Source organism: Erinaceus europaeus, chromosome 12 (assembly GCF_950295315.1).
Source record: "Erinaceus europaeus chromosome 12, mEriEur2.1, whole genome shotgun sequence".
NCBI classification, from domain to species: Eukaryota; Metazoa; Chordata; class Mammalia; order Eulipotyphla; family Erinaceidae; genus Erinaceus; species Erinaceus europaeus.
In genome coordinates, this window is record NC_080173.1 from 74,676,941 (window position 1) to 74,696,675 (window position 19,735).

The 19,735-nt window shown below is 37.2% G+C and overlaps 1 protein-coding gene and 1 non-coding gene across 6 annotated transcripts in view; one reads left to right on the plus strand and one right to left on the minus strand.

Moving 5' to 3' along the window:
- The window catches only part of NF1 (neurofibromin 1), a 317,563-nt gene that overhangs the window by 124,495 nt on the left and 173,333 nt on the right, over positions 1-19,735 (minus strand). For all 5 annotated transcript variants that reach the window (XM_007530811.3, XM_007530810.3, XM_060203994.1 and 2 more), the window contains 5 exons: positions 17,001-17,159; positions 16,416-16,513; positions 13,074-13,220; positions 8,127-8,273; positions 2,057-2,167 (listed from right to left, as the gene is read on the minus strand). In XM_007530811.3, the coding sequence (XP_007530873.2) occupies positions 2,057-2,167; positions 8,127-8,273; positions 13,074-13,220; positions 16,416-16,513; positions 17,001-17,159 (662 nt within the window). The remainder of the gene's footprint in view (positions 1-2,056; positions 2,168-8,126; positions 8,274-13,073; positions 13,221-16,415; positions 16,514-17,000; positions 17,160-19,735) is intronic.
- LOC132542213 (U6 spliceosomal RNA) lies at positions 15,259-15,365 on the plus strand. Its single transcript, XR_009553319.1, has one exon. It is a non-coding gene; the product is annotated as a U6 spliceosomal RNA (small nuclear RNA).

Here is a 19,735-nt window from a genome sequence, read left to right on the forward strand (position 1 = left end):
AGATTTCTATAAGAAACTTCCACCAGAAGAAATATTGAAATAAGCAAGAAGTAGCTAGGAACGGGGCACAGCAAGTTGAATGGAGAATTTTCATGCATAGGGTCCCAGGATCTATACTTGGCACTATTTCACTCACATTAAATAAGTCAATAAACCTTTAAAACAACAAGATAGCCTATAAGCAACTATCTAGGAATCAGGAATAACAGTAATGTTGCATTATTATAGTTATAAACTAGTAAGAATCACAATAAGGGCAGGGAGGAAAAAAGACATTTCTAAGGTTCCTAAAATAGCAAATCATTAAGATTTCATTAAAGTCACCAGCCAGGTGGTGGCACACCTAGTAGAGTAAATGCTACCATACTTACAGATTCTGGTTCTTATGTGGGAGGAGGGAAGGAGAGAGAGGGCATGGAGGGAAAGTTCACTGGGCTTCACTGCTCATTCAGATACAGACACATGGAAATAAAGATACCCCTGGTGTATCAAACCTGGGCCATACATATAACAAAGCAGACACACTTCCAGTTGAGCTCTTTTGGCCCGATTGTGGATTTTAAAAAAATATTTATTCCCTTTTGTTACCCTTGTTGTTTTATTGTTGTAGTTATTATTGATGTCGTTGTTTTTGGATAGGACAGAGAAATGGAGAGAGGAGGGGAAGACAGAGAAGGGGAGAGAAAGACAGACACCTGCAGACCTGCTTCACCACTTGTGAAGCGACTCCCCTGCAGGTGGGAAGCAGGGGGCTCAAACAGGGATCCTTACGCCAGTCCTTGCACTTAACCCGCTGTGCTACTGCCCGACTCCCCTTATAGTGGATTTTTACAACTAAGTAAGAGGGTGTTTGTACAATTAACTAACAATCTGGAAAAAGATGCTAATGCCGTTCAGTTTTCCACAGCTCCAGCAGCTGTATCTGCTTTTTTCCCCAGACTGTATTCTGGCTTCTGGCCACCCTATACTAAGGTCTTGAGTTTCCTGTGCTGCTGCTCTGCTCACTGCTCCACGTCCACACTTCAAAATGGCTCTGGCTGCTTTACCCCAGCTGCTGGTATACCTCAGGATTTGAGCTGTCTCTGCCACCTGAATCACACTCCTTGTGTGTGATTCAGGTGATCCTAAAGCTTTATAGGTTGTGCTTGTGAGGTTCCAGGTGTTTTCCAGGTGCTATCTTTCAGGTGTTGTTACTCTTTGGCCAAATCCACCACCCACCTCAGCTTAACCTAACCTTACCTGAGTAATGGAAGACTCTCCCTGCCCCTGCCACACTAACACCATAGTACCACCTGCCCACTGAATAGCAGAAACCACACCCAACAGAAACATGGAAAAAGACACAAAAGTTCAACACCACAAAGATTTTGAAAATATGTCTGAGTTTGGATTCAGAAAGCTAATTATGAAGGCAATATAAAACTCCAACCATAAAAAATATATTCCAATCATAACATACAAATGTCAATTAAAGAACTTGGAGATCTCTTCACCAAAGAGCTAAAATTTCATAGAGAAAACACCAAAAGGAAACCCTGGAATTAAAAGAAACCCTCGATAGCACAAAAGCTCATATAAGAGGACTTATTTCCAGTCTAAACCAGCCTGATGATAGAATAGCAGGACTAGAAGAAAAGGCCACCACACTCTCAAGAGTGCAAAGCAGCTGAAGAAAAGATTATGAAAAAATGAAGCAATTGTTTATAAAACAGAACATTCCATCAGAAGAAAAAATGTCAGTTATTAGAGTGCATAAGGATGAAGAAAAAGAGGAAAAGAGAGCATATTCAAAGAAATTATTACAGAAAACTTCCCATACCTGGGTAATGGTTAAAATATACATATACTGAAAGTTGTACAGTAGCCAAAGCTAACTCCAAACACATGATAGTAAAACTTTCCAAAAGTAAGGACAAGGAAGGAAAGGAAGAAGCCAACTTGGACAGGCAGAACCATCAGGCTTTCACTAGATTTCTCAACACAAACCCAAGAAGAAAAAAGGGACTAGAATGTTATTTTTACAGTACTGAGTCAAGAATTATTAGCCATTTCTTACCTACGTGCAACATAGTAAAAAATTGGATTCCCAGCTTTGGAAGTTCCAGCCTGGTAGAAAATACTTAATGTTTTCAAAGCTTTAAATTCTTCTTTTTCATGTACTTGATGTCTGAAAGAAAACAAGAAAGTAACTCATAGGCTTTATAATACTCACTGCATTATTAAAAAAAAAATCTATCATAATACAAATGACAAAAATGGATAAACTGACAAAATAATTTTAAAAACCCAGGATTGTTGAACACTGTGGTGTGTATTTTTAAAAAATATTTATTTATTTATTCCCTTTTGATGCCCTTGTTTTATTGTTGTAATTATTATTGTTGTTATTGATGTTGTTATTGTTGGATAGGACAGAGAACAGTGGAGAGAGGGGGCTCTAACTGGGATTCCTACGCCAATCCTTGTGATTTGTGCCACATGCGTTTAGCCCACTGCGCTACAGCCCAACTCCTGTGTGTGTATTTTATGTGTTACTCAGCTATAAGAAAATAATGAAATATGGAGCCTATGGTGACTCACCTGGTTTAACATGTGCACTCAAGCAGATGCATCACTGTCCAGTCACAATATGATATTTCTCTTTTATTTTTTTTTAAACTAGAGCCTGCTCAGCTCTGGCTTCTGGTGGTGCAGGGGATTGAATCTGAGACTTTGGAGCCTCAGGCATGAGAGTCTCTTTGCATAACTATTATGCTATCTACCCTGCCCCAACATGAACTTTCTCTATACTAAGTTATATTTCTGAAACACTTTTAGGCATGTTGGATTTTCTCACTGTATCATCTGATTCTCTTAAGTTTTTCTATATATTCCATTTCTTAAAATCTTTGTATATGTATGCTAGGTAAGTTACTCAGAAATTCATTTCCAGTTGTGTATTCAAAAAGTACTTTAGTTTATGGGGGGCAGGGCAGGCGGTAGCGCAACAGGTAAGCACACATGGTGCGAAGATCAAGGACCAGCCTAAGGATACTGGTTTGAGCCCCTGGCTCCCCAACTATATGTGTGTGGGGGTGTTGCTTCACAAACAGTGAAGCAGGTCTGCAGGTGTCTTTCTCTCCCCGTCTTTCTTCCCCCTCCATTTCTCTCTGTCCTATGCAAAAACAATGACATCAATAACAACAATGGTATCTTTCCCCTTCTCTACCTCTCTGTGTCTATAAGAAAAAGTAAAGGTCAGAGTGTTGAAGTCCCAGGGATAACAAAAGTAAAAAATAAAAAGAAACAAACAGAGAGAAATGGAATAAGTTTGTTTGTTTTACTACTTTATTCTTTAAATGTTTTAAATAAAACTACCTGCATGGGAATCAGGAGGTAGCAGCAGGTTAAGTGCACATGGTGCGAAGCACAAGGACCGGTGTAAGGATCCCAGTTCGAGCGAGTGGCTCCCCACCTGCAGGAGAGTTGCTTCATACACACACACACACACACACACACACACACACACACACACACACACATCCTACCTTCATTAAAAAATATGTCTCCTAACAAATCCCTCTCTCCACCATCACTGGTCACTTCCATCAAGAACATCATCATAAGCCCTCCAAAGGGAGGCTGGGTCAAACTATTCTGCCAGTCCAGGAAGACTGGTCCTGGAATGACTTGCCTAGAATGTTCCTAGGTTTGACCATGGACTGCGAACTCAAGACTGACAGGAACTCAGAGTAAGCAGGTTTCTGTGCTAATATAAATATTTAAATGTACAATATTTACTAACTCTTTTAAGATATCAAATAATTAGAGTATTGTGTACAAAGTCTGATTTATACCTAATAAGATTAAAAACAGGCACTTAATGTAATATATATGCAAATATTTAATGTGAATTAATTTCTGAACTTCAGATTCTTGCTTTTTCTTTTTTTCCTTTCTTCTTTCTGTCTCTGGCACATACTATGCACAAAATACTTAATGCACAGCCTCAATGAAAGACTTACAGAGGGTACTATGAAAGGTACTTTAAAGAATGAAGACTCTGGAGGCGGGGGTGAAAAATAGTTCATCAGGTTAGGTGTGTGCTTTGCCATACTTGTGGCCCAAACTGGAATTATAGTATCACATGGGAATACTACAGCGACAATGAAAGATTCAGTGTTATAGGGTCCTTCTTCCTTTTCCTGTCTCGTTTTCATTTTTCCTACCTGAAGGAAAAGGCAGCCTGGAAGCATACAAGGTCCTGGCTATAACACACATAAAAATGAACAAAAGATTCACCCAACTATGTTTGCTGTATCATTACAGAGGGAACTGCCTATCAACAGAGAACAACCATGAACTAAGACCCTCTACGAGATTAAAAACAAATGTCCATAGAAATTATATAGCAGTGCTTCTCTTCTCTCCTCTCCCAAGTCAACTAGGAATAACAAAGGAGACAACCTCGGACCACAACAAGACAGAACTAGAACGACTTCAGGAACCCACCAAATCACCTGTGAGTGCAAACACGTGTGGCGTGGACAGAGAGGAGTATAGGGAGAGATTAAGTGGCTGGTAGCAGTCCGGCAGTTTACCAGTTGAGACACCACCTCCAGTCTGTTTAACCAACAAGGGGATGGCTGAAGCGTAGAGAGGACACCCCTGAGACTCACCAAATGCAACTGTGAGTCTCCACTGCTACTGCCCTCAGAATGTGAAGCAGTGGCAGGGAGGCCCTGTGCTGATACTAGGGGACAGAGAACTAATGAGGAAACTCAATAGAGGATCTATAAGGAAACCATACAAAGGATCAAAGAAAGTAAATGTTGGTTCTTCAAAAGAGTGAAAAAAAATCGACAAAGCTTTTGCCAGACTCACAAAACAAAAAAGGGAGAAGACCCAAATAAATCGGATAGTAAATGAAAGAGGAGATATCACAACATAAGCTGCAGAAATTCAACATATAATGCAAGGCTTCTATGAACAACTATATGCCACCAAGCTAGAGAACCTGGAAGAAATGGATCATTTCTTAAATACCTAGAAACTTCCAAAATTAAGGAAAGAGGAACTAGATAACATGAATAGGCCCATCACAGCTAACGAAATTGAAACAATTATCAAAAACCTTCCCAAAAATCAAAGTTCTGGACCAGATGGTTTCACAAATGAATTCTACAAAACCTTTAAAGAAGAACTAATACGTCTACTTTTAAGAGTCTTCCAGAAGATTGAAGACATTGGAATACTCTCTTCCAGCTTCTATGAAGCCAACATTACTTTGATACCAAAAGCAGACAGGGACACAACCAAAAATGAAAACTACAGACCAATATCTCTGATGAACATAGATGCTAAAATATTGAACAAAATTCTAGCCAACCGGATACAGCAGTATATTAAAAAGATTGTTCATCATGACCAAGTGGGGTTTATCCCACGCATGCAAGGTTGGTTTAATATACGTAAATCAATCAACGTGATCCACCACATCAATAAAAGCAAGACCAAAAAACACATGGTCATATCAACAGATGCAGAGAAAGCCTAATGCCTTTGAGAAAATACAACATCCCTTTATGATCAAAACACTACAAAAAAAATGGGAATAAATGGAAAATTCCTCAAGATAGTGGAGTCTATATATAGCAAACCTACAGCCAACATCATACTCCATGGTGAAAAACTGGAAGCACTTCCCCTCAGATCAGGTACTAGAAGGGTTGCCCACTATCACCATTACTATTCAACATAGTGTTGGAAGTTCTTGCCATAGCAATCAGGCAGGAGCAAGGAATTAAAGGCATACAGATTAGAAGAGAATAAGTCAAACTCTCCCTATTTGCAGAAGACATGATAGTATATATAGAAAAACCTAAGGAATCCAGCAAGAAGCTTTTGGAAATCATCAGGCAATACAGTAAGGTGTCAGGCTACAAAATTAACATTTAAAAGTCAGTGGCATTCCTCTATGCAAACTCTTAAGTTAGAAGAAGTTGAAATACAGAAATCAATTCCTTTTATTATAGCAACAAAAACAATAAAATATCTAGGAATAAACCTAACCAAAGAAGTGAAAGCCTTGTATACTGAAAATTATGAGTCACTACTCAAGGATATTGAAAAAGACACAAAGAAGTGGAAAGATATTCCATGTTCATAGGTTGGAAGAATTAACATCATCAAAATGGATATACTACCCAGATCCATATGCAAATTTAATGCTATTCCCATCAAGATCCCAACCACATTTTTTATGAGAATACAATAAATGCTACAAATGCTTACCTGGAACCAGAAAAGACCTAAAATTGCCAAAACAATCTTGAGAAAAAAGAACAGAACCGGAGGCATCACACTCCCAGATCTCAAATAGTATTACAGGGCCATTGTCATCAAAACTGCTTGTTACTGGAACATTAATAGACACAATGACCAGTGGAATAGAACTGAGAGCCCAGAAGTAAGCCCCCACACATATGGACATCTAATCTTTGACAAAGGTGCCCAGATCATTAAATGGAGAAAGCAGAGTCTCTTCAACAAATGGTGTTGGAAAAAATGGGTTGAAACATGCAGAAGTATGAAACTGAACTACTATATCTCACCAAATACAAAAGTAAATTCCAAGTGGATCAAGGATTTGGATGTTAGACCAGAAACTATCAGATACTTAGAGGAAAAGATTGGCAGAACTTTTTTTCCGCATACATTTTAAAGACATCTTCAATGAAACGAATCCAATTACAAAGAAGACTAAGGCAAGCGTAAACCTATGGGACTACATCAAATTAAAAAGCTTCTTCACAGCAGAAGAAACCACTACCCAAACCAAGAGACCCCTCACAGAATGGGAGAAGATCTTTACATGCCATACATCAGACAAGAGGCTAATAACCAGAATATATAAAGAGCTTGCCAAACTCAACAACAAGAAAACAAATGACCCCATCCAAAAATGGGGGGAGGACTTGGACAGAATATTCACCACAGAAGAGATCCAAAAGGCCAAGAAACACATGAAAAAATGCTCCAAGTCTTTGTCAGAGAAATGCAAATAAAGACAACAATGAGATATCACTTCACTCCTGTGAGAATGTCATACATCAGAAAAGGTAACAGCAGCAAATGCTGGAGAGGGTGTGGTGTCAAAGGAACCCTCCTACACTGCTGGTGGGAATGTCAATTGGTCCAACTTCTGTGGAGAACAGTCTGGAGAACTCTCAGAAGGCTAGACATGGACCTACCCTATGACCCTGCAATTCCTCTCCTAGAGATATATCCAAAGGAACCCAACACACCCATCCAAAAAGATCTGTGTACAAATATGTTCTTAGCAGCAAAATCTCTAATAGCCAAAACCTGGAAGCAACCCAGGTGTCCAGCAACGGATGAATGGCTGAACAAGTTGTGATCTATCTACACAATGGAATACTACTCAGCTATAAAAAATGGTGACCACCATTTTCAGCCGATCTTGGATGGACCTTGAAATTATATAGCAATTTCTGAACCTCTATATAAAAAGTTAGTAACAGTAACTTAGGAGGGGGCTCTCAAAAACTGTTATCATGGTAGAAAGATTTAAGAATTTAAAATCAAGAGATCTATGATTTAGATGCAGAATCTGGAGCAAATTAATAATTCACATTGAGTCATATTTTCCTTATCTATAGTATAAAAATGTTGCCTATCCTCCCTTAGAAGAATTAAATGTAGAAACACCTCAAGCAACATACAAATTACTGTTACATAAGATACTTTTATTTTAAATAGAAATAAACCATTTAACAACATATTTCAAATAATACAGGCTAAAAGAAAAGTATGATTCCAACAGATGACAATGTGATTAGTTAGGTACCTCTTTTCTGATGCTCTTCTCACAAAAATATAAGCATATCTAACAGTGGACTGCTGGCGAACTTTTTTTTTTTTTTAAGATTTTATTTATTAATGAGAAAGATAGGAGGAGAGACAGAAAGAACAGAAATCATTCTGGTACATGTGGGGATTGAACTCAGGACCTCAGGCTTGAGAGTCCGATACTTTATCCACTTTGCCACCTCCTGGAACACTACTGGTGAACTTTGTAGCTCAACCAAAAAGAAAGCAATCATCATTCCAAGGTGGTACTTTACCTGGTCATGAACTCCTCAAATTTTGAGCTAGTGAGGTTAAGGCTGGACCAGTGTGTATCAGCCACAGGCTTGTGTTCTGGAGGACCCAGGTATGCAAGCAGTGTTGCCATCTTATCAAAAGGTCGTCTTCCTACTGCTTTATGGTCTCTAGATAAAGCAAATTACATAGGAAATAAGTAGCAATTTACATTTAGCAGCATATATTTGACTGTTGGTTGCTTCTCTTTTTACTATTAGCTGATAGTTCCTGGTAACTTGAAAGTAGCATCAGAAAAGACCTCAGGGGCTATAAATATGAAACACCTTAGAAAAATGATCAATCCCCAAACCACATATTTTACATACAAATTCCATTTTAAATTCATTATTAAATGGACAATTAGTAAGTCAAATCTACTTTTTGTCAGGGTAAAACAAATCCATTTTGAGAAACAATATTTAGGAATTTAATATATTATCTCAGCATTAGATTTCTATTTAACCAGGGTAAACCAGGATTTTTCAATAATTATTAAACATTTGATACTCCGTAAGAATAACAAGAAACTACTTCATAAGCTTCAAAAATAATTAAACCTGCGATGTTAATTTTGGTGAAGAAATATATAAAGAAGTACTTTTACAAAGTGCCAGTTAAACTGTTATGGCATTTAACAAATAATCATTCCCCAAACCATAAAAAGAATTCATTTCACCCTGAGAAAAAGTGGATTAGAATGTTATTATTTACTTACTTAAATTGTGGTGGGGTACTCTGGTATCACTTGCTCTCTCAATTAAAAAAGTTTTATTCTAATTTAAAGATCTGAAGTTATCAAAGCAAAATGTTAAGCTAAGAGGTAGATATAGATCTGTTATATTATGCTTTCTTTTTGTTATCCTTTTTGTTTTTTTTTTTTTGGTATGTTTGAAATATGTATTTATCTTAAAAGCCAGCTGTTTTTTGTTTGTTTGTTTTAAACCTGGTTGAGCACATGTTGCCTATGTGCAAGGGCTCAAGTTGGAGCCTCCAGTCCCCTACCTGCAAGGGAGAAAATTCACAAGTGGTGAAAACACTACTGCTAGTATGTCTCTTTCTATATTCTACTCTATCTCCCCTTTCTCTCTCAATCTGTTCTGTCCTATCCAAAGTAAATAAAATAAAAATATTCTTTAAAACTAAATTATAAAAAACCTCTCTGTATTCAAACTACACAAACACTCCCATACACACAGCCCATGTCAATCATAAAAGAGAAACGAATGTCTGCACTTACAAATTCCATTTTTTTTTCAGCACCATAGAGATAACGCAACTTTGATTTAGGGCACACATCAGTCTTGCCCATATGTACTTCAACCCATTAAGAAATGGTAAAGTACAGAAAGCTCCCTTTTAAAATCGCCAATATACTAATTATTTAGCCTTAAATTCAAAGTCATCTAATTTTCCTAAGAAGCAGCAAATTATTTTTATTGTTATTTTGAAATAATTTGGAGTTATTTTCACTTTATAGGAAAATTCTTCAAACATAAGGTTCATCATAGAATTGAAAGCATAGACAGTGTTTTGATTATTTAATTAGTAATAAGTAGCTATTATTTAGATTCAGATATAGGGGCTGGTGGTGGCACACCCAGTCAAGCGCAAATAATACCAAATGAAAGTGTCTGCTTCACAAGTGGTGAAGAAGGTCTGTAGGTATCTCTTTGTCTCTCTCCCTCTCTATCACCTCATCCTCTCCAATTTCTCTGTCCTGTCTAATAAAATTAGAAAGGCGGGAGGGAAAAAAAAAAATAAGGTTGCTCAGAGCAGTAGATTCATTGTGCTGGCACTGTCCCAGCGATAACCCTGGAGGAAATAAAAAAAAAAGGGGGGGTGGGGAGGGCAGTGGTACACCCGGTTAAGCACGCACACAGTATGAAGCACAAGGATCCAGGTTTGAGCCCCTGGCTCCTCCACCTGGGAAGGGATGAAGTAGGTCTGCAGGGTCTTTGTCCTTCTTTATCGCTCCCTCCACTCTCAATTTCTGTCCTATCAAAAAAAAAAAAAAAAAAAATGGAAGAAACAGATGCCAGGGGCATTGGATTTGTAGTGCCATTACTGAGCATCAGCAATAACCCTGGAGACAAAAAAAAAAAAAAAAAAAAAGATTCAAATACCAAAATTCACTTGATATTCTAGTCAATTAAATTTATTTATTGGGAGTCGGGTGGTAGTGCAGCAGCTTAAGTGCACATTGGCACGAAGCGCAAGGAGCAGAGTAAGGATTCTGGTTCGAGTCGTAGTGAAGCAGGTCTGCAGGTGTCTTTCTTTCCCCCTGTCTTCCCCTCCTCTCTCCATTTCTCTCGGTGCTATCTAACAACAATGACATCAATAACAAACAATAATAAAAACAACAAGGGCAACAAAAGGGAAAATAGAGACTCTCATGCCTGAGGCTACAAAGTCCCATGGTTAATCACTCCCACACCACCATAAGCCAGAGATGAGTAGTGCTCCATTTAAATATATGTGTGTGTGTGTGTGTGTGTGTGTGTGTGTGTGTGTGTGTGTGTGTGTGTGTTTTGTGTATCCAGGGCCTTAAGTATGCACAATATCATTGCTCCTGGGTCACTATTTCATTCAGGTAGAGAGGAAAAGAAATAACACAGCAGTAAAGTTTCTCCCAGTGGCAGGGCATTCCCACCCAATACTAGTGTGTAAACCTGAGCTACCCACATGAGAAGGTATGTATTCTACCTGATGAGCTCTCTTAATTTTTTTAAAAAATTTTTCATAGTCCTTTACTTTTTTTTTAGTTTTATTTTTTAAAAGTGTCTTTATTTATTTATTGGATAGACAGCTAGAAATTGAGAGAGAAAGGGGTGATGGAGAAGAGAGATGGAGAGACACCTACAACACTGCTTCACCACTCACAAAGCTGCCCCCTGCAGGTGGAGACTGGAGCTCAAACTGGGGTCCTGGTGTATTGTAACAAACCAGGTGTGCCACCACTGGGCACTTAGGAGTTTTCTTTAGTCCCTTGTTAAATGTAAAATTCTCTACTGTCTTGTACATTGTTTGACAGTTTGAAAATCAGAAAAATTCCAAAAGATTAATATGTCATTTTATGCATTAAAAAAAAAGTCTATAGCATCTAGTTAGGCTTGCTGATTATATAACTTAGCCTTTTTTTTTTTTTTTAACATAAAAATACTCAGCTCTTGCTTTTGGTGGTGTAGGGGATGGAAACTGGGATTGTGGAGCCTCAGGCATGAAACTCTCTTTGCATACCTATTATTCTATCTCCTTCCATTCTCTTTTTAAAATATTTTATTTATGGGGGTTGGGCGGTGATGCAGTGGGTTAAGCGCATGTGGCGCAACCGGCGTAAGAATCCCGGTTCGAGCCCCCAGCTCCCCACCTGCAGGGGAATCGCTTCACAGGCAATGAAGCAGGTCTGCAGGTGTCTATCTTTCTCTCCCCCCCTCTGTCTTCCCCTCCTCTCTCCATTTCTCTGTCCTATCCAACAACGAACAACATCAACAATGGCAATAATAATAACCACAATGAGGCTACAACAACAAGGGCAACAAAAGGGGGAAAAAATGGCCTCCAGGAGCGGTGGATTCATGGTGCAGGCACCGAGCCAAGTAGTAACCCTGGAGGGGAAAAAAAAATTATTTATTTATTAAGAAGAAAGATAGGAAAGAGAGAGAAAGAACCAGACATCACTCTGGTACATGTGCTGCCAGGGACTGAATTCAGGACCTCATGGTTGAGAGTCTAGTGCCTTAGCCACTGCACCACCTCCTGCACCACACACTTTTTTTTTCAAGCATCAAAAGGAATCTACCAGAGATGGATCACCTGGTAGAGCACATATCATGCATGAGAAACTGGGTTCAAGCTCCCTGCAATGAAATGTAAGTACATGCACAGAGAAAGCTTCATAAGTGTGGTGCAGTGATGTGGTATCCCTAATCTCTGTTGTTTCTTTCCCCCTCTCTACCTCTCATATATCTTTAAAAAAAGAAGAAGAAAAAGCCCATTGAGAACAGTGGAATTGTAGTTCTTCTGATGGGGAAAAAGAGTCTACATTTCTACCCTTCTTTTTCCAAACCATAATTTCTATCACAAGAATAGATAAAACATGATACAATATTTATAACCAAATACTTTTATAAATATTAGTTTATACTGAGAACTTTCACCAATCAATGGAAAAACAACAGCTAATTCTGGTCAAACCAGACAGAAGGGAAACCTAACAAACAACAGCAAAAAAGAAAAATAAATAAATAAACCCTAACAATCAGTCTACAGATTAAACTATTCCAGGTTGGCTGCACACAATCTCCTCCCCCTTCCTAAATAAAGCAAAAACAAACAATTATAAGAATCAATTATCAAACAAACTCAAGAGATAGAGGAAAGAAAGACAAATTAACCCAAGGAAAAGCAAAGGAGATTATTCTCACAACCCCAGCAGAGGCAGCAATTGGTCCAGAAAGTCAACCACTCAGGTGTAAGTTCCAGCTCCCTTCAAAAAAGAAGAAAGAAAAATCTTGGCTTGGGAAAAAAAGCCCCTCCTCTTTTGGATTAACTCTACAGGAGGACCTCCTTATCTATAACTGGTTCCCTTCCCCCTCTGGCATGGGGGTTTGTTTTGGGGGTGTGGATGGGTGCAGAGGGAAAGAGTAAAAATCAACAGCAGGCCAGCCAATTCCTTGGCTCCTTTGTCCTTTTCAGCCTCCATTTTCCAGCATAAGGGTGGGTTAGAAGGCGCTACCATGGTTCCACTTTGACCTCTCCTGCATATTTCCTTCACCACTGGCCTGGAAATCCTGCCACACTTGAAATTCCCATGTTAAAGTATCCTCCTTGCAGAGCGTATGCCAGGTGTTGTATTCAAGTCGCCATCTTGGCTCTGTCCCACCCCCCATACTAAGAACTTTCAATATCTTCATGACTAAGAAGCTCACCTGTTACTGGAAAGATACTGGCCAATTTTCTCCTGATTGTTCCAGAGTAGACGGTGTAATGCAAGCACATTGCCATCACTGATGAAGGAAAGACTATGATTTACTGCATCACTTGTAGGGCAGTCAGATGCTATATCAAGGAAAAACCTTTAAAAGTGTAAAACCATTAAAATTTTAATAACCAGATATATTTATATCTATATTTGTTAAATTTATATGGAGTAGCTGAGTGAAGTAGCATTACAAATATGGAGATATTTTTAACACAATAACTGATATTAAGCAAAACAAGAACAGACAAGGAGAAAGCTAACTTTTCACTTCTGATCTCTGTCTTTATTTTCAGAGTAGGTTCTGAAGTCACACAGCAACAAGAGTTATGTGAGATTTTGGAGATAAGTCAGCACTTTATAGGTAAGGAAATGGATGCCTAGATAAGAGATCTTGTCTTATCTAGGACAAGATCTCTTCAAATTAATACAGTCTGTTAGGTCAAAACAAGGCTCAGAATCTTTATTCTCTGAACTTTCATACATTGTTTTATCTGCCAGAACACAAATTCTATGCTGACATTTTTTTCTCCAATATATTTGGCTTACAATACAACAACACATCTTAATGGAAAAATCCAATTTTTTAAAATTAAACACTGGGAGCAGTATACAAGTCTATCTTAAACTATGAGTCAGATCAGTTAACACTTCATGAAATGTAACATTATTGAAATAATCATATTTACAAAGCACTTCTCACAAATTATCTCATTTGTTTCTTTGAAGTCAACTTGGGTAGGCAAACATAATATCCCTAGTTTAGAAATCAACTAGCAATTCAGAGAAATAGAGAAACAACCAGTTAATAAATCTAACAGAATTCAAGTTCTAAAATCACGATTTCAACAGTTGTTCACTAATAGACAAAATCTTTTGCGTATTCATTATCTGATTTAAAGAGTATCTCTGTAAGGGGAGAGATAGCATAATGGTTATACAAACAGAATCTCATGCCTAAGTCTCCCAGGTCCAGGTTCAATCCCCCATACCACCATGATCCAGAGCTGAGCTCTGGTTAAAAAACCAACTATATAAGGGAGTTGGGCAGTAGCATAGCTAGCAGGTTAAGCGCAGTGAAGGACCGAAGCTCAAGGACCGGCCTGAGGATCCGGGTTCAAGCCCCCATGCTCCCCACCTGTAGGGGAGTCGCTTCACAAGTGGTAAAGCAGGTTTGTAGGTATCTATCTTCCCCTCCTCTCTCAGTTACTCTCTGTCCTATCCAACAATGACAACAACAATAACTACAACAACAATAAAAACAACATGGGCAGGAGTCTGGCCATTTTGCAGCAGGTTAAGCACACGTGGCGCAAAGCTCAAGGACCAGCGTAAGGATCCCGGTTCGAACCCCCAGCTCCCCACCTGTAGGGGAGTCGCTTCGCAAGCAGTGAAGCAGGTCTGCAGGTGTGGTTCTTTCTCTCCCCCTCTGTCTTCCCCTCCTCTCTCCATCTGTCTCTGTCCTATCCAACAACAACATCAATAATAACTACAATAATAAAAGAACAAGAGCAACAAAAAGGAATAAATAAATATTTTTAAAAGTCTTAAAAACACGGGCAATAGATCTTGGATGGACCTTGAAAAATTCATGTTAAGTGAAATAAGTCAGAAACAGAAGGATGAATATGGTATGATCTCACTCTCAGGCAGAAGTTGAAAAATAAGATCAGAAGAGAAAACACAAATAGAACTTGAACTGGAATTGGCATACTGGAATTGGCGTACTGTACAAATAGAACTTGAACTGGAATTGGCGTACTGTAAAACACAAATAGAACTTGAACTGGAATTGGTGTACTGTAAAATACAAATAGAACTTGAACTGGAATTGGTGTACTGTAAAACACAAATAGAACTTGAACTGGAATTGGCGTACTGCACAATAGAACTTGAACTGGAATTGGTGTACTGAAAATACTCTGGGGTGGTGGTGGGGAGGGGGGAGAGTACAGGTCCAAGAAGGATGACAGAGGACCTAGTGAGGGTTGTATTGTTATATGGAATACTGAGAAATGTTATGCATGTACAAACTATTGTATTTAATGTTGAATGTAAAACATTAATTCCCCAATAAAGAAATAAAAAGGGCAATAAAAACGAAATAAATAAATATTTTTTAAAAAACAACTATAGTGCTCGCTTCGGCAGCACATATACTAAAATTGGAACGATACAGAGAAGATTAGCATGGCCCCTGCGCAAGGATGACACGCAAATTCGTGAAGCGTTCCATATTAAAAAAAAAAAACAAACAACTATATATATATATATATATATATATATATATATATATATATATATATATTTCAAACACAGTTTCAAGTTGAAACATCAGAAATATTCTAACAACAAGGGGACTAAGGGTAGATCATATGTGTTATCGTATTCAAGGATCTAGCTTCAAATCCCCAATCTTCACTTGTTCCAGGGAAATTAAACAAGTGGTGGAACATAGCTACAAATGCCACTCCTCCCTCCCCCCTCCCTCTCCCAAACCTACCTCTCCCCAACCCATCTCTCCCCCTCTATCTAAAAACAAAACACAAAACAAAGATGGCTATAGGGAGTAGTGGTGTCCTCTTGCATGCACTGAGCCTCAGCAATAATCCTGCTGGCTGGGTGGGTATTTATGTATGCACATATGTATATTCTAGAAACAAGCAAAAAAAAAATCTGATTATACACTATCTGTACTCTTTTTAAAAGATTTCTTTTTGTTTTGTACCAGGACTTCATGCTTCACCAAAAAATACTGCTGGACATTTTTTTCTTTTCTTTTTGACTTCAGATAGAGGGGGGGATGATGAGAAGGAGGAGGCTGAAAGGAAGGGAGGAGGGGAGAGAGACACCACACTGTTCCCCTTGTGTTATGCATGGTGCTTCCATGTAGTGCTGTGGGGTTGAACTGGGCTTCAAGCATGGTAACGTGTGTACTTTACCAGGTAAATTATAATCCACCTCCCACAAGCCCTTTGGTTTTAGTTTACACTAAAAGAAGCCTTCCTTTCTTCCTCTCCTCCACACTATACAGCAAATTCAAATTCTTTATTTTAGTAGGTATGTCAAAAGTTCCCCCCAGTTTTCCAAAAAGGAAACCACTACCAAATTGTAAAAATTGTGGTATATTTCATCACTGTATTTTGTAGTAAAAGAAACTTAACCATTTCCATAAGCTAGAGAAGAAATATAAAGCTTACATAAGAGCTTCATGTAAAGAAAGCACATGGACTTCAGTGAAACTGAAAATATACAGGATTCAAGCAATCAACTAAGTAACAGAATGACTTACCTTCGCGCTGCATCAAAATTGCTTTTCACAAAATCATTGAAAGGCCGCATATGTTCTTCCTTTGTGAAGAGAACATGATTGGCAATACTCTGAAGTATCTAAACAGTAAAACAGGATTATCAAAAATCATATTTATTTTAGGAAAGCTACATATTTGTATAGAAGAAAAATGAAGTTTTTGATATGAATTCTACTGGTGGTTAAAATCAAGTATTCCTCATTCTATAAGTAGTGTCATTTCTATTTTTGTCAAATATAAATTATTAAACACATATTTAAATACGCAACATAAGTATTAAAATTTTAGTGTGTTTCAACAGAAAAATCACAATATGTATATTTCAGTCTTCATTTCAGAATTTCCAGAATTAATTACATAGAAGACTTATTTAGAGTAATTTGCTAAAATACTTTAACAAACTAGTAAGACTTTTTATAATAGAAACAGACAAAATAAAAGAGATTCATGTAAGTGAAAGTCATAGAGGCTTTCAAATATGAATTCAAAAGGAAATACAGTGACAAAAAAAACTACAAATTTAGTAGGAAGGAAATTTGAATTAGATTATCAAAATAGTTCTTCACCTTTGACATTAACTTCAATCCCCTTTCAATTCTAGGTGGTGGCTTTTTATCTAAAATCCCTGCTTCATATGGTGAGACAATTGCAGGGTTGATAAATCTTAGGAACATGGCACTTCCTACTGCACCGATGCTGTTCTGAGGGAAACGTTGACTAACCACCTAAAAACAAGCAGTTAAAAATTGAACATATGATTTCAATTAAAACAAGGAAATGGAAAGAAAAGAACTTGGAGGTAAAATTGCACAGAAACTCTTAACAGACCAATCCTTATGAATAACACATTTCTATTTCCTTCTACTTTCAAAACATCAGTAAATTAAGATTTTCCTCATCCTTGCTCTTCAAGATTTTGAAGTAAAGGTTTCCATGAAACAAATTAAAATCTCATGGACTTGTGTGTAAAAGAGACCTAAAAAAAAGTTTCTTCTACAAATTTTGTCATTATTGTTTATACTTCAGATTTAATAAAAGCAGACCAAATTTTCAAACAAAAATTATATTTTTTAATATATATAGAAATGAGCACATTACCAACTATAATAAGTCCAAAACACCCAAGAAACATCCTATACCTAATAGTAAATACTTACATTTTGTTGTACATTAGGTACAACAAAACTTTTTAGACTCCTATCAAAAGAAAAGACTTGCTTACAAGTAACATCACTACTAATTAATTTTTTTTTTCTTTTTCTTATGTTTTTTTTTAACCAGAGCACTGTTCAGCTCTGGCTTATGGTGGTATAGGGGAATTGAACCTGAGATTTTGGAGCCTCAGGCATGAGAGTCTCTTTGCATAACCATTATGTGAATATTTTATAATGTAAACACCTACTTACTATTTAAGCTATGTAGGAAGATTTCTTAGGAACTTAAAAAAAAAGTCCTACCAGCAGACAGAAAAAATACAACCTATAGGGACTTCAAAGGTATCATTCTGTCAAATAAGGATCCAAGAAATGGTTGCCCACAATGAAAAAAAAAAAAAAATATATATATATATATGTAAGCCCATATTTAAAATGTTGAAATTTATTTTCTTTCTATAAAATACTTTCTTCTGAAAGTAAAGTAATAGGTAAACTAGATTGGGAAAAGAATTAAGAAACTCACTCAATTTTCCTATCTTCCACTGCAGTGCTTTCCCGAAAACACGCAAGAACTATTTTATTCTGAAATTTAAGTTTTAACAAATATTATATACTTGTTTATTTGTAATTAATTCTTACATGAAATTTTAATTTCCTCAACTCTTCTTGTTAGGTTTAGCTAACTGCTATTTAAAGAAGTACTGACTACAACAGTGAAGTTCAGCAATCCATTCAGCATTCTGGTACTCTAGGAATACAACTGTATTTCAAAGGATGTTGGGAAAATATGAGAAAATAGGATTTATGTCCAAAACCTCACATAATTCTAGTTTTCTTCACAATGCCTCCACAAAGTATTATTTCCTGTCATGTATTACATATCTGACTGACTCCAGATTAGCTCCAGAAAGAATAAGGATTACTTTAATTTTAATACTCATAGGTCTCTACATTTTAATATGTTCTTATCTACCAACTACAATCTCAAAATGATTTTCCTTTTTTTTTCTTTTTTGCCTCCAGGTTTATCACTGGGGCTCAGTGCCTGCACTACAAATCCACTGCTCCTGAAGATATATATATATATATATATATATATATATATATATATATATATATATATATATATATTTTTTTTTTTTTTTAATTACTTTGAAGTTATTTTTTTAATAGAATTAAGAACAAAAGTCCTAGTGGGGATTGTATTATTATGTGGAAAACTGAGAAATAAAATGCATGTACAAACTATTGTATTTACTGTCAAATGTAAAGCATTAATTCCTCAATAAAGAAATTTAAAAAAAAAACAGAAAAAGAAAAAAGGGCTGGGTGGTGGTGCACCTGGTTGAGCGAACATGGTACAATGCACAAGGACTCAGGTTCAAGCCCCCCGCCCCCACCTGCAAGGGAAAAGTTTCACAAATGGTGAAGTGGGTCTGCAGATGTCTCTCTGTATCTCTCCCTCTCTGTCTCCCCCTTCCCTCTCAATTTCTGGCTGATTCTATCCAATAAATAGAGAAGTGCTCTGGGAAAAAAAAAAAGAAAAAGGAAAAAATTATTTCAAAAAGAAAAAAAAATAGGGGCTGGGTGGTGGCATACCTGGTTGAGTGCACATGTTACAATGCTCAAGGACCTGGGTTCGAGCCCCTGGTCCCCACCTGCAGAGGGAAAGCTTCACAAATGGTGAAGCAGAGCTGCAGGTGTCTGTCTCCTTCCCTCTCTATCTCCTCCTTCCTCTCAACTTCTGGCTATCTCTATCCAATAAATAAATAAAGATAATAAAAAATTTAAAAAATAAACTTTCATGATTCTAATATTGTGTTCAAACTTTTTGGTATAGTAACAGAAAAATGAATGCATACAATCACACAAAGTTCTTCATGCAGTTTCAGCATGTTAACATACCACCACTACTATTGGAGTTCTTTTAGAACTCCCAACTTTTAATATTAAAACAGAATATATCAGCAAAGTTTTTTTTTAACCCTTATAAAGTAAGAAGGTAAAGGATTATAAACTACTTTATACAAACAATCTTGTAAGAAAAAAATAATAACCACAGCATTTCTTATATTTACAAACTATGGTGGTTGAGACCAGACAATGACTCACTCCTGTTGAGCAAACACTCTTTTCTGTTTCTA